The sequence below is a fragment of the Amborella trichopoda genome, chromosome 10 (assembly GCF_054954075.1).
Source record: "Amborella trichopoda isolate Santa Cruz 75 chromosome 10, AtrichopodaSantaCruz75HAP2 v2.0, whole genome shotgun sequence".
Classification (NCBI taxonomy): domain Eukaryota; kingdom Viridiplantae; phylum Streptophyta; class Magnoliopsida; order Amborellales; family Amborellaceae; genus Amborella; species Amborella trichopoda.
This window is the reverse complement of record NC_142345.1, coordinates 9,016,747-9,034,649: the sequence shown is the minus strand read 5'-3', so window position 1 is coordinate 9,034,649 and position 17,903 is coordinate 9,016,747. Positions and strand designations below refer to the sequence as shown.

Here is a 17,903-nt window from a genome sequence, read left to right as displayed (position 1 = left end):
TTTTTTGAGAAAAACAGCGATCTGAGGTCCCCATCCTTAGACCACTCTTTATCTTCTATTTTTTTGAAAAACAAATGTCTGAGGATGAGACCTCAGACCTGCTCTCCAAACTTAGCAGAACTGAGTTTCAAGGCAGTCTAAGGTCCCCATCCTTAGACCACACTTTATTTCTTATTTATTTGAGAAAAACAATGATCCGAGGATGGGGACCTTACACTGTTCTACTGGAATTTTGCTGTGTTCATAGGGCGATCTGAGGATTCTAACCTCAGGCTACTTGGGCACTGCCCCTAAAGCTTGGGCACTGCCCCTAAATCTTGGGCACTACCACTAAAGCTGGGGCACTGTGCTACTACCGAAAAGCCTAAAAAACAAGGTTCAAATGTAGGGTTCGAGGATGGAATCCTCGAATTGAGAGGCAATTTTGGGGAAAAAAAAATGCAAGTTGACCAACCTTCCTTATAATTCTGCCTATGATAAGATCATTGCATATTTTAGGTTATTATTTTGGGGTCCATAGATAATGTCAACCAAAGTGGCGAGAATCCCACTTAGCTCGCTCAAGTTTTCTAACACTGTTTACGAGATTGGGAACTTTGATACACGATTGTATGTGCTCTAATGTTTTGATTAAGAAATTTTGGTGCGTGAAGATGCCAATAGAGGTCAAATGAGGTCTAAGCACAGGTAAAGAGTACTTGTATTTTGTAATTTATAATCAATGTCTCTTAAGCTTGGGTTGTCATTGTGCTTTTATTTTTAATTTTTAATTTAATTTATTTTAATTTATTTGGAAACAACATCCATTATTGTACGTTCATGTTTTAGAAGTTTAATTCAATGGAAACAGGCAGAGAGAGAGAGAGAGAGAGAGAGAGAGAGAGAGAGAGAGAGAGAGAGAGAGAGAGAGAGAGAGAGAGAGAGAGAGAGAGAGAGAGAGAGAGAGAGAGAGAGAGAGAGAGAGGAATGTATAGGCAATCGCTCCGAAGCTTGTCATGTCTATTATTGTTTGTTTTTTTCATTTTAATTGGAAACGGCATCGGTTAATAAATATTCATTTCAAAGTTGAAAAACACTTAATTAAAAAACATCTGTTAATAAATATTCAGTTCACAATTTTTTGCATTGAGAGAGGGATGTCTCATATTGAAAGGTATCAAGGGGTTCGAGAGAGACATTTAAATTGTGGTTGTATGTGTGTGTGTGAGAGAGAGAATGCTCTATTTAAATCGTGGGCTTTGTGTGTGTGAAAGAGAGAGTCATTTCAATCGTGGGTTGAAAGAGAGAGATTCAAATCCTTGTTGAGTGTGGAATCAGAGGTGGATGGAGCAAACCAACCTGGATAGGTCATCTGGTCCTTGTATGACCTGGTTTGGGGTTCCTAATTTTGGTATGATATTCGAGGGGCTTGGTATATGAGTGGCAAATAGGCGGGGTGACCTGAATCGGGTCTGGGTCTAGGTCCAGGTGCGAATTTTGGACCAAGCGAGTCCGGCTAGCATCCAACTCACATGGACCTGAACTAGGTCGGATCCGCATCTAGGTCCGGCTTGGACAGCTATAGGGCCAGGTTTGGTCCAGTTTCAGGTCAACCCGACCCAATATTAAAATATATATTATACAATACTGAAAATACTTTTTTATTTGAAGTAGGGACTTGGGTTATATCCTGAATTGCCAACACTTATGCCATGAACCCAATACACCAAAGTTTTCAACAAAATATGGTTTTTTAGATGTGATTTTAAGTGTTTGACATTGTGTTTCCTAAATCTTATTGTGTTTCGATTATAAATCTCTAGGTTTTGTCGAATACTTTTTTTTTTTATTTTTTTCTTTTTTCCTTATTATGGATGATGGCTATCCTAGTTTTCTATGTATAAGAAACTCATACACTCATGCTAACAGTATGCCAAATATAATCTCCTCCATCACTACTTAGTGTTGGGTGTTGCAGATGAACCTTTCATCTGCTGAAGTCTGTCAATGAGAATACATCAAAACGTGGTCTCTCACAACAAACACAGGCAGCTCTTTGATATGATTATTTTCTGGTTGTCCTCACTCATACATAAATCAGTTGTAAATCGAAAATAAATGAGCTCAGAAAATGCTCCAAACCAAATCCTTGAAGATTGACTCTAGAGTGCTCGTATGAGAGAATTAGAAGTCATACTCTTAATTTACTGTATTATATCCCGATTATAAAAGTTGCATATGACATTACATTCGAAGCTACTGTAGCCGTCCATTCAAATCGACAAATGTCAAAGGGGTGCATTATGAATATCCCTAAAAAGATTACTTGAAGACATACCTAAAGTGAAACGAATTCCTCAAACACTCTGTCCGCCATGTTAATGATTCACTTTCACGGTAAAAACGAGGCTAGCTTATGATTCGTTGAGGTGACCATTTTGTCCCTCCATGAAATAGAACAATGTGAAATAAAGTTTTAGAATGGACAATGTTGGGATGTGATGCAAAAATCACATTTTATGATATTCTTCCTCTTGTTAAAGGGTATTTTTGTCACTAAAATAAGGTTCACAATGGAGGCCCATAAAAGGGTTTTTTTTATAGAGAAAAACGTGGGTAAGTGAGAGAGCTTGTAGAGAGAGAAGTTTGGAGTTGGAAATTGGGGGTTTTGCAGCAAAACCCTAACACCACCATTTGGGCTCATCTTGGGCCGGTTTTTTGTCAGCATTTCTTCACGGCATCGATGAATCGAATAAAAGAGTCTATTGTAGGTGGTTTTGTGGTAGAATGTTCTTTTATTTGAGTTTCCCTTGAGATTGTATGAGTTAACCCCAACCTTATAAGTTTTCCTCTTGATAGTGAATACATCTTTGCCATCTTGCCCGTGGATGTAGCCCATCTTGGGTGAACCACGTATATGTCTACGTCCTTCTCTACTTTCATTTGTGTTGTGCTTTGATGATTTCCCATATTGCTTGTTTTATTGTTTTTATATTTTTTCCCAATTATATAGCATGTTTTATTGCAGCTTAAGCATTGTTATTTGAGTGTTGATATCATTGTGGTGAAGTGCTCACCACATCAAGTGGGATTTGAGATGTCCCGATTTATTCAAAAGGGGTGCTTGAGTTATCCCGATTTTACAAGTGGTATCAGAGCTCAAGGAATTAGTGTAGTATTTTTTGGAAAAATAGCATATCACAAGTTTGAGGTGGAGAAGTTTAATGGGAAAGGTAATTTTGAAATTTTGAAATTAAAAATACAAGATTTATTGGTACATCAAAGACAACACAAAACATTACTTGGAAAAGATAAGAAACTGGCAAATATGACTGATGATGGTTGGAACGAACTCGATATGAACGCACGAGCTACTATTCGCTTGTGTTTAGCGAATGAAGTTTTGTTTAATATTGTTGGCGAAAAGATGGCAAAAGATTTGTGTGAAAAATTAGAAAGTATGTAACAAACAAAATCTCTCACAAAACTAATTTTCTTAAAAAGAAAATTGTATTCCTTGAGAATGAAAGAAGGTGCAAATGTGGCGCAACACTTGAATGAGTTTAATAACATCATTTATCAATTTGAGAGTATTGGTGCGAGAATGGACGATGAAGATAAGGCGGTCACCTTACTTTGTTCAATGCCGGAATCCTATGATAACCTTGTTACTACATTGAGTTGTAGTAAAGAAGATTCTCTTGATTTGGGCTGGGTGTGTAGTGCGCTACTTACCGATGAACTTCGAAAGAATGCATCCTTGGGAAGTTCAATGAAATCAAAGATGGAAGCTATTGTGGCAAGAGGTGGAATGAAAGGGGTGATTCATCGAGGAATCATTCAAGAATTAATTCAAGATTTCGGTCAAAATCTAAAGGGTCTAATAACAAGAATGTGTGTTGGCATTGTGGGAAGCCTGGTCATATAAGGAAGAATTGTTTTAAAAGAAATTGAGTTAATTCTTCCAAAGCTCTTATGTCAGGATGTGAAAAGCCAAGTGAATCCAAGAATAAAGCAAATCAAGTTGAAAAGTCTACATCCAGGTTAATTGAAGATGACATATAATTCAATATTCTATCAAAATTGGATACTTGATAATGGAGCACATGTGTCCACATAGATCACTGTTTGACTCATATGAGTCATGTGAAGGAGGATCAGTATCCATGGGTAATAATTCCATTAGCAAGATGATTGGAATAGGTTCGGTTTGCTTAAGGTTGTTAGGCATGTGCGGGAACTAAAAAAGATCTTGATTTCCCTCTCTTTTCTAGATTCAGAAGGATACAAGTTTACCGGTCAAGCTGGAGTAATCAAAATATCCAAAAGGGCTCTACTTGTAATGAAATGAGTCCTAGTTGGGAGCTTGTACAAGTTATTGGGAAGCCCAGTAATAAATAATGAAGTGAATTCCATGGTCGAAGCTAATGAAGTTCCATTTCGCATATGGCATAGAAGCTTGGGGCATATAAGTGGTAAGGGTATAGAGGTCTTGATGAAGTGGAATTTTATTCCTACACTTAAAATTGATGAATTCGAATTTTGTGAGCATTGTGTCTATGAAAAACAACATAGACAACCTTTCAAGGACGGGAAGCATACAAGCAAGTGCAAACTTGATTACATTCACTCGGATGTGTGGGGCCCTTCACCAACTACATTTGATAACGGTGCATTATATTTTTTTGTTGAATTCTCAAGAAAAGTATGGATCAAAACTCTCAAGTCCAAAAGTGATGTGTTTTGTGCATTCAAGAATTTTAAAGCCGAACTTGAAAAATCTACAGGGCATCACATCAAAGTTTTTCAGACCGATAATGGTGGAGAGTTTGTATCAAAGGAGTTCAAAATTTTTTGCAAGGCCGAGGGAATTACTAGCCATTACACAAATGCCTACAATCCTCAGTAAAATGGTGTGGCCAAAAGAATGAATCGCACTTTGATGGAGCGTGCGAGGTGCATGTTAAGCAATGCTGACCTAGAACATAAATTATTGGTCGAAGCCGTATCAATGGCTTATTATCTTGTCAACCGATCACCTTCAGTAGCATTGGAAAGCAAAACTCCTAATGAGGCCCAAGCGACTACTCCAATTTAAAAAAAAAAATTGTTGTGATGCATATACACTTATTCCAAATTGCCAAAGGAACAAGTTTGATCCAAGGTCAAAGAAGTGTATTTTTGCAGGTTATAGCAAGAGTATGAAGGGATATTGGTTATGGGATCCAAGTACTTGAAAAATATTCACTAGTTGGGACATACATTTTGATGAACCCAAAGTATTAGCAAAAAGGGTGATGAAGAAGGACAATGGTCAAGAAGTGCAACAAGAGAGCCAAGAATTTGAAAGCAACCCCGAGATACTTCCACCAAGTGCATCTAAGCCTTATGAAAATATACCCATTGATCATAGTGAAGAGCATGAAGAACTAGAAAGTCAAGACGAAGAACCACATGGCCATCATGATGAAGTTGTGCCACATAGGCGCTCTAATAAAGAAACTCGTGCACCAGGGTGACACAAAGATTATGTGAATCCAAATACTTTGCATGCTTTGATAGCCGAAAATAAAGAGTCAATATCATTCTGTGAAGCCATTGATAGCAATGGTACCGACATTAGAAAAGTGCTATGCAAGAAGGGATATTAACCCTCCAAAGAATCAAGACTTGGGATTTGGTGGAGCTACCAAAAGATAACAATGCCATTGGTTGTAAATGGGTGTTCAAGATAAAGAAGGGGTCCAATGATAAACTTGAAAGATATATGGAAAGATTTGTGACAAAAGGTTTTTCACAAAAACAAGGCATTGATTTTGATGAAATTTTTGCACCGGTTGTCAAGTTTGTCTCAATTCACTTGGTGCTTGGGTTAGTTGCTATGCATGATTTAGAACTTGAGAAAATGGATGTAAAGACAATTTGTTTTCATGGAGAACTTGGAGAGGAAGTGTATATCCAACAACCAGAAGGCTTCATAGAGAAGGGCAAAGAAGGACTTATGTGTAAATTAAAGAAGTCCTTATATGGGCTCAAGCAAGTACTAAAACAATGGTATAGAACATTTGATATGTTCATGGTGAGCATTGGATACACAAGAAGTAAGTATGACTATTACATCTATTTAACGTATTCTAATGATGGAGCATACTTGATTTTAGTCTTATATGTGAATGACATACTTTTGGTGTGTAAAGATAAGGCAAAAATTAATGAGCTCAAGACTTCTTTGAGCAAAAGATTTGAGATGAAGGATCTCGAGCCAGCAAGACAAGCCCTTGGGATTGAAATTGAAAGGGATAGACAAAATGAAATTTTGTCATTATCTCAAAAGGGTTACATAGAAAGGGTGCTTGAAAAATTTGGCATGAAAGAAGTAAAGCTGGTGAAGACACCCCTCACCTTACAAATTGGTCAGCTAGTTGGATGTCAAGGCTCCGAGACACAGTAGCAGTGTCAATTACCGAAGCCAAGTGCATGGCGTCAATAGAGGCATCAAAAGAAGTTGTGTGGCTTCAAGGGTTGATAGGTGAGATGGGCGTTATGTGCAAGCCCATGGAACTATTTTGTAACAATATGAGTGTTATCCCTTTGGCCAAGAACCCTATTCAGTACAAGAGGTCAAGGCACATATTGGTTCAATATCATTATATCCTGCAAGTTGTTAAAGATTAAAGAGATCGATTGGTCAAGATCAAGACCGAAGACAACATTGCGAATATGCTTACAAAGACCATCCAAATAGAAAAGTTAGAATGGAGTCTAACTTCTGTAGGTTTCAAAAAAGGAAAGAAGACAAGGTAAGGATGTGATTTTGCAATAAGGTGGAAATTGTTAAGATATGATGCAAAAATAAGACCCTATCGTATTCTCCCTCTTGTTAAAGGGTATTTTTATCACTAAAATAACCTTCTTAGTGAAGGCCCATAAAAGGGGTTTTTTTGAAAGAGAAAAATGTGGGTGAGTGAGGGAGCTTATAGAGAGAGAGAAGTTTGGGGTTGGAAATTGGAGGTTTTACAACAAAATCCTAACACCACCATTCGGCCTCATCTTGGGCTGGTTTTTTGTCGACATTTCTTCGTGGCATCAATGAATCGAATGAAGGAATCGATTGTAGATGGTTTATGAGAGGAAATTCTTTTATTTGAGCTTCCCTTGAGATTGTATGAGGCAACCCCAATCTTGAAAGTTTTCCTCCTGATCGTGAATACATCTTTGTCGTCTTGCCCGTGGACATAGCCCATCTTGGGTGAACCACGAATATGTGTGTCCCTCTCTGCTTTCATTTGTGTTGTGCTTTAATGATTTCCCATATTGTTTGCTTTATTGTTTTTATATGTTTTACCAATTATATTGCACTTGTTATTGCATCTTGGGCATTGTTATTTGAGTGTTGAAATCATTGTAGTGGAGTGCTCACTACATCGAATGGGATTTGAGATATCCCGATTTGCTCAAAACAAGTGATTGAGTTATCTCGATTTTACAATAGACAAATCATAACAAGAAAGAGGGAAGATCAATAAGACCATTTAATTTTTTATATAAGGAGGTCACATTCATTGTTGACCATTAGATATGAAACCGAAGAGTTAGAGGATGTATTATAGATAAAATGCATAGTCTAAAGTAAAATTTCTCAAAAATTGTGACACACTTCAATTCATCATATTTTATATCCAATGATTAAAAGTGATTGTGACCTTGTAATGAAATTCATTTATGAAAAATGTCAGGGTTGTGGCCCTATATATAAAAAATAGAAGAGTAAAGTCTCACCTCAAAACTCATCGAAAATTGTAGTTCTAGCATCAGAAACTTTCAAATCGGTCATCTTTGCTTTGACCATTATGATTATGAAAAGAAATAAGGATCTCAAGCCTTAAAAATAGTATATATTGTAACATATTATCTAAACTGCCCATTTCAGCCGAAAAATAATTATTCACAGATCTTGCAGATTTGCACCATTTTTTTAGCTTTAAACTTAATTGCCGGTGTTGGAAATTGGTTTTATAGCCATCATGGAGATTTCTGATGCCCCAAGTATTATCCAGACGAGGATTCAAGGTGAGGTGTTACTTTGTTTCCACAAAGTCTATGCCTTATAGAAACTGCACTCTTTATTTATTTTTTTATCTGGGCGTATCCTACCAATGACTTGGACTCGACCCAGGTTCGGGCCCAACATATACCTAATTGGTTGCGTCCAAGTTGAGGTGACTCGGATCCGACCCGAACAGTACACTCCATCCTCTAACTCGGTTGAGAGAGACCCAAAAACATTTACCAGCAAACAACACTGACAAAGATAACAGTGTTTTAGAGAGCGAAATGAAAATTGTGAAGAAAATCACAAGAAGAAATAACAAATTGTGTGGATACAAGTATTTCGACACGGCACCCATAAACATGAGAAGAAACTACACCCACAAAGGGATCTCTCTCTGTCTCTCACCCTACATAATCTCAAAGATCAAATTTTTTTCTATTCATAAAATTCAATCTTCTAATACATGGTATGTACCTCCTTTTTATACATTTAAACTTTGCTTTTGAAATCTCCCTATAAATAAAACGTCTTCATCCAATATAAGGAAAGGATTTATCCAAGCATCACAATCTCACGTCCCACCTGCTTCTTGTTGTAAAAGATAACTTCGTCCTAATAATTCCCTTCTAAAAATCAAAAGTGATAACTAACTAAACTAAATCTATTTTAGATTCTTTCCAAAAATTTTCTAAAATAAATCTTTATATTCATAAAGATTTGCTTACTAAAAGGAAACCTCTTTTCCTACCCACGTTAATCTCCGAAAGCAAACTTTAGAATGTGATCTAAAGATTTGCTCCAAGATTTACTACAATATACTCTAAAACCTTAACCACCTACTAAAATCTAGATTGCCTTTATCAATCTAAAGATTGTCTTGCCCAAAAAATAAAATACAAACACTTCCTTAAAATATATAACTTTTATCAAAAAAATCCCTACTAATCCTATTTCTAAAAGTTGATTAAAAATAAAAAATCTAATAAAATTAATAAAATTACTATGATGACATTCATTTGTGTTGTGAGCAATTGAGTTTGTTGTAATTTCCTACTGTTTTTGTACTTTCTTCTCTTATAATGCCCGTACACCCCAAGAATAATGAAATTTGACAACCAGCAAAACACAGTTCAAGTGATTATTCCAAAAGCGTATTTAAACAAACAAAAGCCTAATATTTAATCAAAGGACTGACTAATTTTTCAAGTCATTATTTTGAAAGTTGATGGATCATTAAAACATTTAGAAATAGACAAACAAGGAAGCTCCAATAGGAAAGAAAAGAAAAATATTGTTAAAAAAAGTAAACGAAAAATGAAAAAATAAAGTTGATAGCAGCTTCCAATCCAAGAATTCATCTTTTTTATCCTATCCATAGTCTATAAATTTCAAAACTGAATCCGGTACTCAACAAAATCAAATCCAACAGCAATTATTAGATATAATGGAAATGGAGAGGTTTCCAAGCTATATCTTCTTCTTTCCAATTGTTTTGGGTCTTTTAGTTACATCCACTGGTTTATCACTAGTTCAACTTGTAGCCGAAGCACGATTTAACTGGAAAACCAGCCTCGAAGCTTCCAATTTGGATTCATGGTTTTTCAACACCGCCAATCAGACCAGCCATTATTGGTGGGCTGGTGTTTGATGCGACAATGGTGGACTCGTAATTGAGATAAGTCCAAATTTCTGTTTGAGAGGTACTCTGGATGAATTCAGCTTCTTTTCATTATCCTATTTAAGCCACCTCAATCTTAGTTGGAACATTCTTAAAGGTAGAATCCCCAAGTCCATTAGCACTCTGTCGAACCTTAGTGTATTGGATTTGGGCAGCAACATATTTACAGGTTCGGTGCCAGTGGAGATTGGCAATCTTACAAAGCTCTGCTTTATTTCTCTAAGAACCAACAGCCCCTCCGGCCCAATCCCTTATCAACTTGGTAAACTAAAATAGGTAAGATTCCTGTGAAAGAAAGACCTATGTGATCTTATTGAGGAATAACATTTTTTATATATATATTTATTTCACCCCTTTTGTTTTGGCAAAAGATCACTAACAAGTAATCTTATTACAATAAGATATACTTCAAAATAAATTAACATAACAATAAAACCAATATCTTAAAACTTGATGCTATTTAAATAGCTATGCACTATGCTTGAGAATATAAAGATAATATTGCAAGAAATAAAAGTGAAGAGTGTCAGAGATTACCTCAACCAGGCACCCTACACCGAGTCACCACTATCTGATGGCGCGGGATCGACGATCTAGCTTCAATCTCAAATCGAGAAAGCCAGTTTGGGCCAAACCAATTTTATGAAACCCTTTCAGAACTTATCAGAGCCAGATCCTAACCCCAAGCCAAGGCTTATTTTGAAAAATCCCATACTACCAAACCCTTAGGCTTATTCAAGATGAGAGAGATACTTAGGAGGTAGCCAAGGGTTGGGGCGTGCCCCTCTAGATATAGGCTAGGAGAGAGAGTGGTCTAGAGGGAGAGAGGGTCTTGAGAGGGAAGAGAGAGAAAGTCTTGAGAGGGAGGAGAGAGAGTGTAGCATGCCACTTAAAGAGAGAGACAAGAGAGAGAAAAGAGAGATGGGTTGAGAATCGGGGGTACACTCCTATTTATAATACAAAATTGGGTTTAGGGTTTCTCAGAGTTTGCCTCTAATTGAGATTGAATGTGGACCGTCGATCAAGGGTGACTTGTGGAGTGAGAGATCTGAGCCATCAACATTATGGAATGTGCATTAACCATTATTCCTTTTTCTTAAACAATTTTCCCATCAATAGAAATTAGGTCAAATTAATTTCAATGAAATATTGTGCATTCCATAAAATAACACAAGCCTACTCATATTTTCCATAAAATCTTTCAAAACATATCAAGTTAATATATTGTCAATATTTGCTTAACCACAAGGCAATCTTTGACTTCAAATCAAGATTGACTATTACCAAATTATAAAAAATAAAAAAAAAAGGATCTAAAGAGGGTGGGGCGTGCCACCCATGAGGAGGCCTCACGGGCCCCACCTTCTATAAAATGGTGGGCCCATGTGTACAATGGGGCCCCCATGAAATTTTATTTTATATTTAAATTACTGAAAATAATTTTAAAATATTTATTTGAATATTTAAACTATTGTAAAATCAATATCTTTAATTTTACAAATCCAAATTTTATAAATAAAATATCCAGACATTCATAAAAATTTAAATAATAATTTTAAAATAATATTTACCATAAAACAAACATAATTAAATTAATTTGATGGGAAATGGATCCATATGGCTTAGGAATTAAATCATCAATTATGGGGCACTCCACCTTCAACTGTGGACTATAGACTACACTTGCTTTATCGAACCAACCTAGTATTTCCCATGACCCACAGTCCAAGCAGGTACTCATTAGTGGGTCACCAAAGTTTAGCCAATGAGTTAAAGGGTCGCAATCCCAGTATGTGGATTTCAAGTCCTCCTCTAGAGACGAGTCAAGGTCACCTAAACTTGATGCGACCACAGCTCCTTTGGTACATGGGAGTATCTCTCGCATATGCATATGCTTCACCCTGAAATGTGGCTTACTTTTTTGAAACGATCTATCAATATGCATGCCGTATGATAGTACATAGATGAGGCTTTGCCTCTTGTCTGTGTAGACCACAATCACATACAAAGATCACACAGTCCCTTGGCTTACTCATTCTAGCATACTGCGACCTCATCAAGGTGTGACCCATTAGAACCCTTATCGGTTGATATTCTATGCCAAGTAACATGGGTTTGTTCCAACCAACTGGCCTAGACCGTCAAGCACAGATTTGTAGCTGCAAATACTATTTACATAGTATGGTCCATGAGGGACCACACTCCCACTGAGTTTGTATACCACTATTTCAAATGTTTTATTACAATCACTCATAAGGCCTTTAATGGCCGCACAAACCCAACATCCTGGATTTTGAAAAAAACCACTCGACTTCTCTCGACACAACAAGATTTCTGAACATTACTTACCTTTCTCTACATGATAATTCTTTAGCAGAGTTCCCAACCTTCATTTTTGGATGCAAGAATTTGGTACACATGGATTTATCGCGGAATTCAATAATTGGCCCCATTCCATTTGAGTTCAAGTAGCTAAAAAAATTGCAAGAACTCATGCTACATGGCAATAATTTTACAGGTTCAATTCCTCGTGAGATTGACTTAATCTCTAGTCTCCGAACACTCAATTTGAGTTATAATTCTTTTATGGGTGGACCCATCCCAGCATCGCTTGGGCAACATCAGGCTCTGGAGACTTTACACCTCGCCAAGTTAATTAAGGAGTAGACTCTATATAAAGTTTTTATTTTAATTATATAGTGATTTACGTATGGATCTGAAAATTTTTCCAAAAATACCAAATACTCTGTTTATCGGTAGAAATTACAAAAGAAGGTCGGTCAAGCCACGTTTTTATTTTATTTTTTTCAAAATTAGCCCATCCTTTGACCCAATTTTAATTTTTTTTTTAGTTTTTTTGTTAGTTTTAATTTTAGTTTTAGTTTTTTTTGTTAGTTTTAATTTTAGCTTCCCTACTTAAGAAAAAACTAAAAAACTAAAGTTAAAATTCGGTCAAAGGATACACTCTCCTCAGACTCATCCTAGGACCGATGGACAATTTTAAAGAAAAAGCACGGTCGACCGACTTTTTTTGTAATTTTTATCTGTAAAGCATTTAGGAGAAATTTTCGGGTCCATAAGTAAATGGAGGGAGACCTCAAAAGTCATGACTATGATACATCCGCATGTCCTGTTATGAGATTTTGAGGTGAATGGAGAGAGAGATCTCAGCAAAAGAATAATGCCGGTCCACCCAAAGAATAATATGAAAGAGGGATAGTAGGCCAAAAACAGGTAAAGTCTATGTCGAAATTTGACATAGCATTCACATCATCCTCACACTCAATACTTTTGGAGCACATTCTATGCACAATCTAGTAAGCAACATTAAGAAGCCATGGAAATGGTTCTGAGATTTCCAATCCTTATCCTTTTTATCACATTTACCTTGGTCCTTCTCATTCAATCCTCTGGTTCGCCGACGGTTGAATTAGAAGCCAAAGCATTGCTCAACTGGAAAACCAGTCTGATAAATCAGAATCTTGACTCATGGGTTTTCGGCGCTGACAACAAGACTGGCCATTGTGAATGGTTTGGTATACGTTGGAACCATGGCGGAAGGATAATCGAGATTAAGCTCTCAAATTTCAGTCTGAATGGGACTCTCAACCAATTGAACTTCTTATCATTGCCCAATTTAACCCGCCTCGAACTCAACTTGAACTATCTTGAAGGTAAGATCCCAATGACCATCGGCACTCATTTCAAAACTCAGGTTCTTGGATTTGGGTCTCAAACAATTTCACTGGTTTGGTGCCTATGGAGATTGGTAATCTCACTGAGCTCCATTTCATTTCTCTAGAAGACAAATGGCTCAACGGACCAATTCCATACCAACTTAGTTATCTGCAAAAGTGCAAAAGGTACAGCACCTGGGCCTCGGGGCAATCTTCTTGACATCCCCCGACTCTTCGAGAAATTTTTGGAATGGCATCGCTCACAAAACTATCCCTAGTTTTATATTCCCTCACATATTTCCCAACCTTCAATTTCCAATATAAGAAGTTGGTTTACTTGGATTATCCCTGAATGAGCTCAATGGTTCGATCCCAAATCAAATATTTTTTATCTCAGTGACCACAAGTTCCTCAATCTCTCTATCAATTTCTTTCAAGGCCTCATCCCGACTGAACAAGGCCTCATCCCGACTGAATTTGGTGTTGAATGGTGATAGAGAAGGTCTCATTCCAACTAAAATTCGTGTTGAATGATTCGTGTTGAATGGTGATAGAGAAACAACCTTTTGGATGCTTTTGTATTTTTGCTTTGATTTGAGATTTTCATTGGGTTGTATAAAAGCCAAAAAAGGAATTTTTTTTTTTTTTTGAGATAGACAATTTTCTTGGTTTGAACTCTTATCTCTCTCTAGAAAAGCATCTTTCTAATTTTCTCTCATGACTCTGTTTTCATCGTTAATTTATTTTTTTAAATGGTTGTACATGATCTTTGATCATATTATTGGATTATCAATTTTACATATTCGGTATTGAGTGTGTGATATTCGGTAATCAGTTAAATTAGGGGTTTCGGGTATTCGAATCTCCAACATTTCGTAATCTTGCGAAAATAGAGTATCTTGCGAAACTAGAGGATCTCGTATTAGGTGAGAACAATCTCACAGGCACAATTTTTCATGATATCGGTTTAACCTCTAGCCTTTGAGTACTTGAGCTCTATAAAAACCCACTGGAACCATCCCTGCATCTCTAGGACAAATATATGCTCTAGAAAGACTGGACCTTCACAAATGTGGATTGAATTTTAGGATCCCATCTGAATTGGGGCAATGCACAAACGGGAGATTCTTAGACTTGGGTCACAATAAACTCTCTAGTTCTTTACCACCATCATTGGCTTCCTTTCACAGAATTGAGGATCAGGATATTGGTGGCAATTGGATTATAGGCGAAATCCCTGGCCATTTTTTTTTCCAATTGGCCCGATCTTGTTAGTTTGCAACTCCAGGAAAACTTGTTTGTAGGACCAATCCCATCGTATGAAAAAGCTTGGCTTCTTATACAGATTTACAAATCAAATTTCTGGATCAATACCTCCTGCGATATGGCATCTCATAGATTTTACGGAATTGGATCCTTCAGATAACCTGCTTGATGGTTCTCTTCCTTCCTCGATTGGAAACCTAACAAAGCTTACTATGTTGAACCTATTCGGGAACAAGCTAACAGGAACTCTACCTGTTGAGATAGCGAATCTCAAATCCATAGTAACCATTGACTTGAGTGAAAATAGGTTTCAAGGCCCATTTCCGAGCAGCATATCTCACCTAAGAAGTCTAGGGCTTTTCTACATATTCAGCAACAACTTCTCTGAAATATTCCACTGGATTTTGGCCAAAATAGTTATTTAGTAAATGTCAGCTTTTCAAACAACAGCTTCTCAGGTGCATTGCCCCCACAAATTTGCAAAGGCAAGAAGCTAATATACTTTATGGAATCGTATGACTGGGAATTTTTCAGAGTTTTCATCCAAATACCCACATTTGGATTTCTCGTCTTCGTCTGCAAATAAACATTGGTGAGCTCATTCCTAATCTAGGAACTTTACTCCTTTCCAATAACCGGGTTAAGGGAACCATTCCCACCTCCATAGGGAGCATGATGAATTTGGGAGTTCTCAGTCTTTCTAAGAATGAATTGACAGGAGTTCTTCCTGCTAGCTTAAGAAACCTCGTAGGTCTTCGTTCTTTGCGCATGGCTAACAACATGTTACAAGGTGAGATCCTGTTCTCATTGAAAAATTGTTCGAAATTAGAGTCTTAATCTAGGCGAGAATCAAATATCAGGAATATTCCATCTTGCATTGGTGAGATTTCTGCACTTCGTATTCTCCGTCTACGATCTAACAGGTTGGTGGGAACCATTCCCCCAAACATGAAACTGCTCACTTCTCTATAAGTACTGGACATTGCTGGAAACAATCTAATTGGCACAATCCTGGGCATTTTTGAGAATCTCACTGCAATGATCATTAAAGATGCAAGAAAAAGCATGAGCATAACTGCTTCGTATTACTTTGAGAGTAAAGGTATCGTAATAAAAGGAAAAATGCTGGAATTTAAGGGGTCTCTTTTCTTATAACTCTAGACATCTCGAATAATAATTTATCAGGGGTGATTCCTGAAGAACTAACAAGGTTGATAGGCTTTGTCGTGTTCAACCTGTCAAGAAACCATTTCAGGGGTAAGATTCCTGAGAACATTGACAGATTGCAAGAACTCGAATCACTGGACTTATCAAGCGGCATCCCTCCAAGTATGTCATCCATGGCATTCTTGAGCTATTTGAACTTATCCTAAAACAATTTGTCAGGACTCATTCCCTCTAGTGGCCAAATGAGCACATTCGATGCAACAGCATACCATGGGAACAAATATCTATGTGGTTCTCCGCTCCCCAAAGAGTGTTATGTGTTGATACGTATGGTTATGAGGTCTTACGTGTCGTAGCCTACATTTGTGGGAATTAAATATATCCAACGGTCATATGAACGTAACCCCTCTTTTTTCTCCAAGACTCATTGGGGATCAGGGAACCCCTTCGTTTTTTTAAAGACCCATTGGAGAAATGCTACGGTTACCCTTCTTCTCCCTATAAAATGGGAAGCCAGATAGAGGACGTGTACAACAATGAAAAGACGTATAGTTCTTCTCTCTACAAATCAAAGGGATCAAAATCCGGGCCCTGCAATCACCAGCCTCACAACCTCCCTTCTCTGATCTCAGGTATTGTCTTATACGTGCTCCATCAATTTTGCTAACACTGGTATTAGAGCGATCCAAGTTCCTATATTTGTTTAGGTGTTATATTTTTTCATGAATTTCTATATATATATATAAATATATATATATATATTCCAGCAAGTTTTGGTCCTGACAAATGCAAATCATGTCCAGCATGTTGCTGTAAATTTTGTTTAAAAAAAAAAAAAAAAAAGCCAAAATTTCGGATAAACTCCAAAGTCTCTCTCTATATGACTTAATCATTGCGAAGAGTAGCGAGTGGAATCAGTTAGAGAGAGAAAATTCAAGGCCATCATCTTATACTGTATCCATATATCTTCAAGCCTATCTTTTAATGGCGAGGCATATGTGAAGTATATGTTTCATCTCATTCAAGTTTATCCGTAATATATTCGACCGCTACCTTGGCGCGAGGCAACCATTTTTTCTGCCCTCTGAAACTTGCGTATGTCAACCAAGATATATATATATATATATTGCCGTGCTACTTTCTTTGGCAGTAGAAAAGCCCACTGTCCACAGGCCATGTCGCTCTAGGTGAGGCCCATATCCTTGCAAATTTCAAAAGTAACTTATAGAGAGAGAAAGAGCCATGTCAGTTTCGTAACAGGTCACCATGACCTTGATTATTCTAATTGAACATTGACGTGTTGTGGTTTTTCATTCCTCGACTTACACTTCCCCATAAGACACTCAGGAAATTCATGTGGATCATGCGTATATAAAACATATAAGGGCAATAAATTTCCAATTCACTTTCTTATGTGATCTTAATAGTCAAGAGCTGCGAATCTTGAAATCTGAACCGTTACTATGGCGCACAACTTGCATCCAATAGTCATGCGATAACACTTTTGAGTTCCAAGAAAGTAACGGACGTAATAATCATGTGTGCGTCCACAATGCTCAATGTCTATTCAATTATCAGGAGATTCACCAGAGAACCAAAAGTATTAATGCACTACTGTTTTCGTGTGATATAGAAATTGATACTTGATTTTTGTTCTTTTATTATATAAGGGCTCATAGATTGCACCCTTGATAAATAAAAATTGATATTTGACATTTGTTCTTTTATTATATAAGGGCTCATAGATTGCACCCTTGATAACTAACTTTGGGGAAGAGTAGGGGTTTTGAACCTGACATGAATTGAACAAGCAACCTTCTTATCTGGAGTCAGACACACTACCATTCCGTCAGTGCGTGGTTATAGTCTTTTTTTTTTTTGGAAATTGCCTATTTAATAATTTTTTTTGAAGGCATCAATTAATAACTGACATTATTTATGAAATAATTCCAGCTCCCTCTATACCAGTATTGACCACATATTAAATTTTGGGGCTTTGTTTAGCTTCTTTAGTACTTAGAAAGAATTAGTTTGCTCACACAAAACTTAGCAAGTGGCCATTAGAATTGTAATGGTTGAAGTT

At 36.9% G+C, this 17,903-nt stretch overlaps 1 protein-coding gene across 1 annotated transcript; it reads left to right on the top strand.

Moving 5' to 3' along the window:
- Positions 1–13,047: 13,047 nt before the first annotated feature.
- LOC18446177 (uncharacterized) lies at positions 13,048–16,461 on the top strand. Its single transcript, XM_088849691.1, is given in 6 exon segments — positions 13,048–13,384; positions 13,426–13,573; positions 14,733–14,934; positions 15,188–15,453; positions 15,625–15,788; positions 15,791–16,461. Coding segments are annotated over 6 exon segments (1,503 nt in total). The 3' UTR covers positions 16,177–16,461.
- The last annotated feature ends 1,442 nt before the right edge of the window (positions 16,462–17,903 follow it).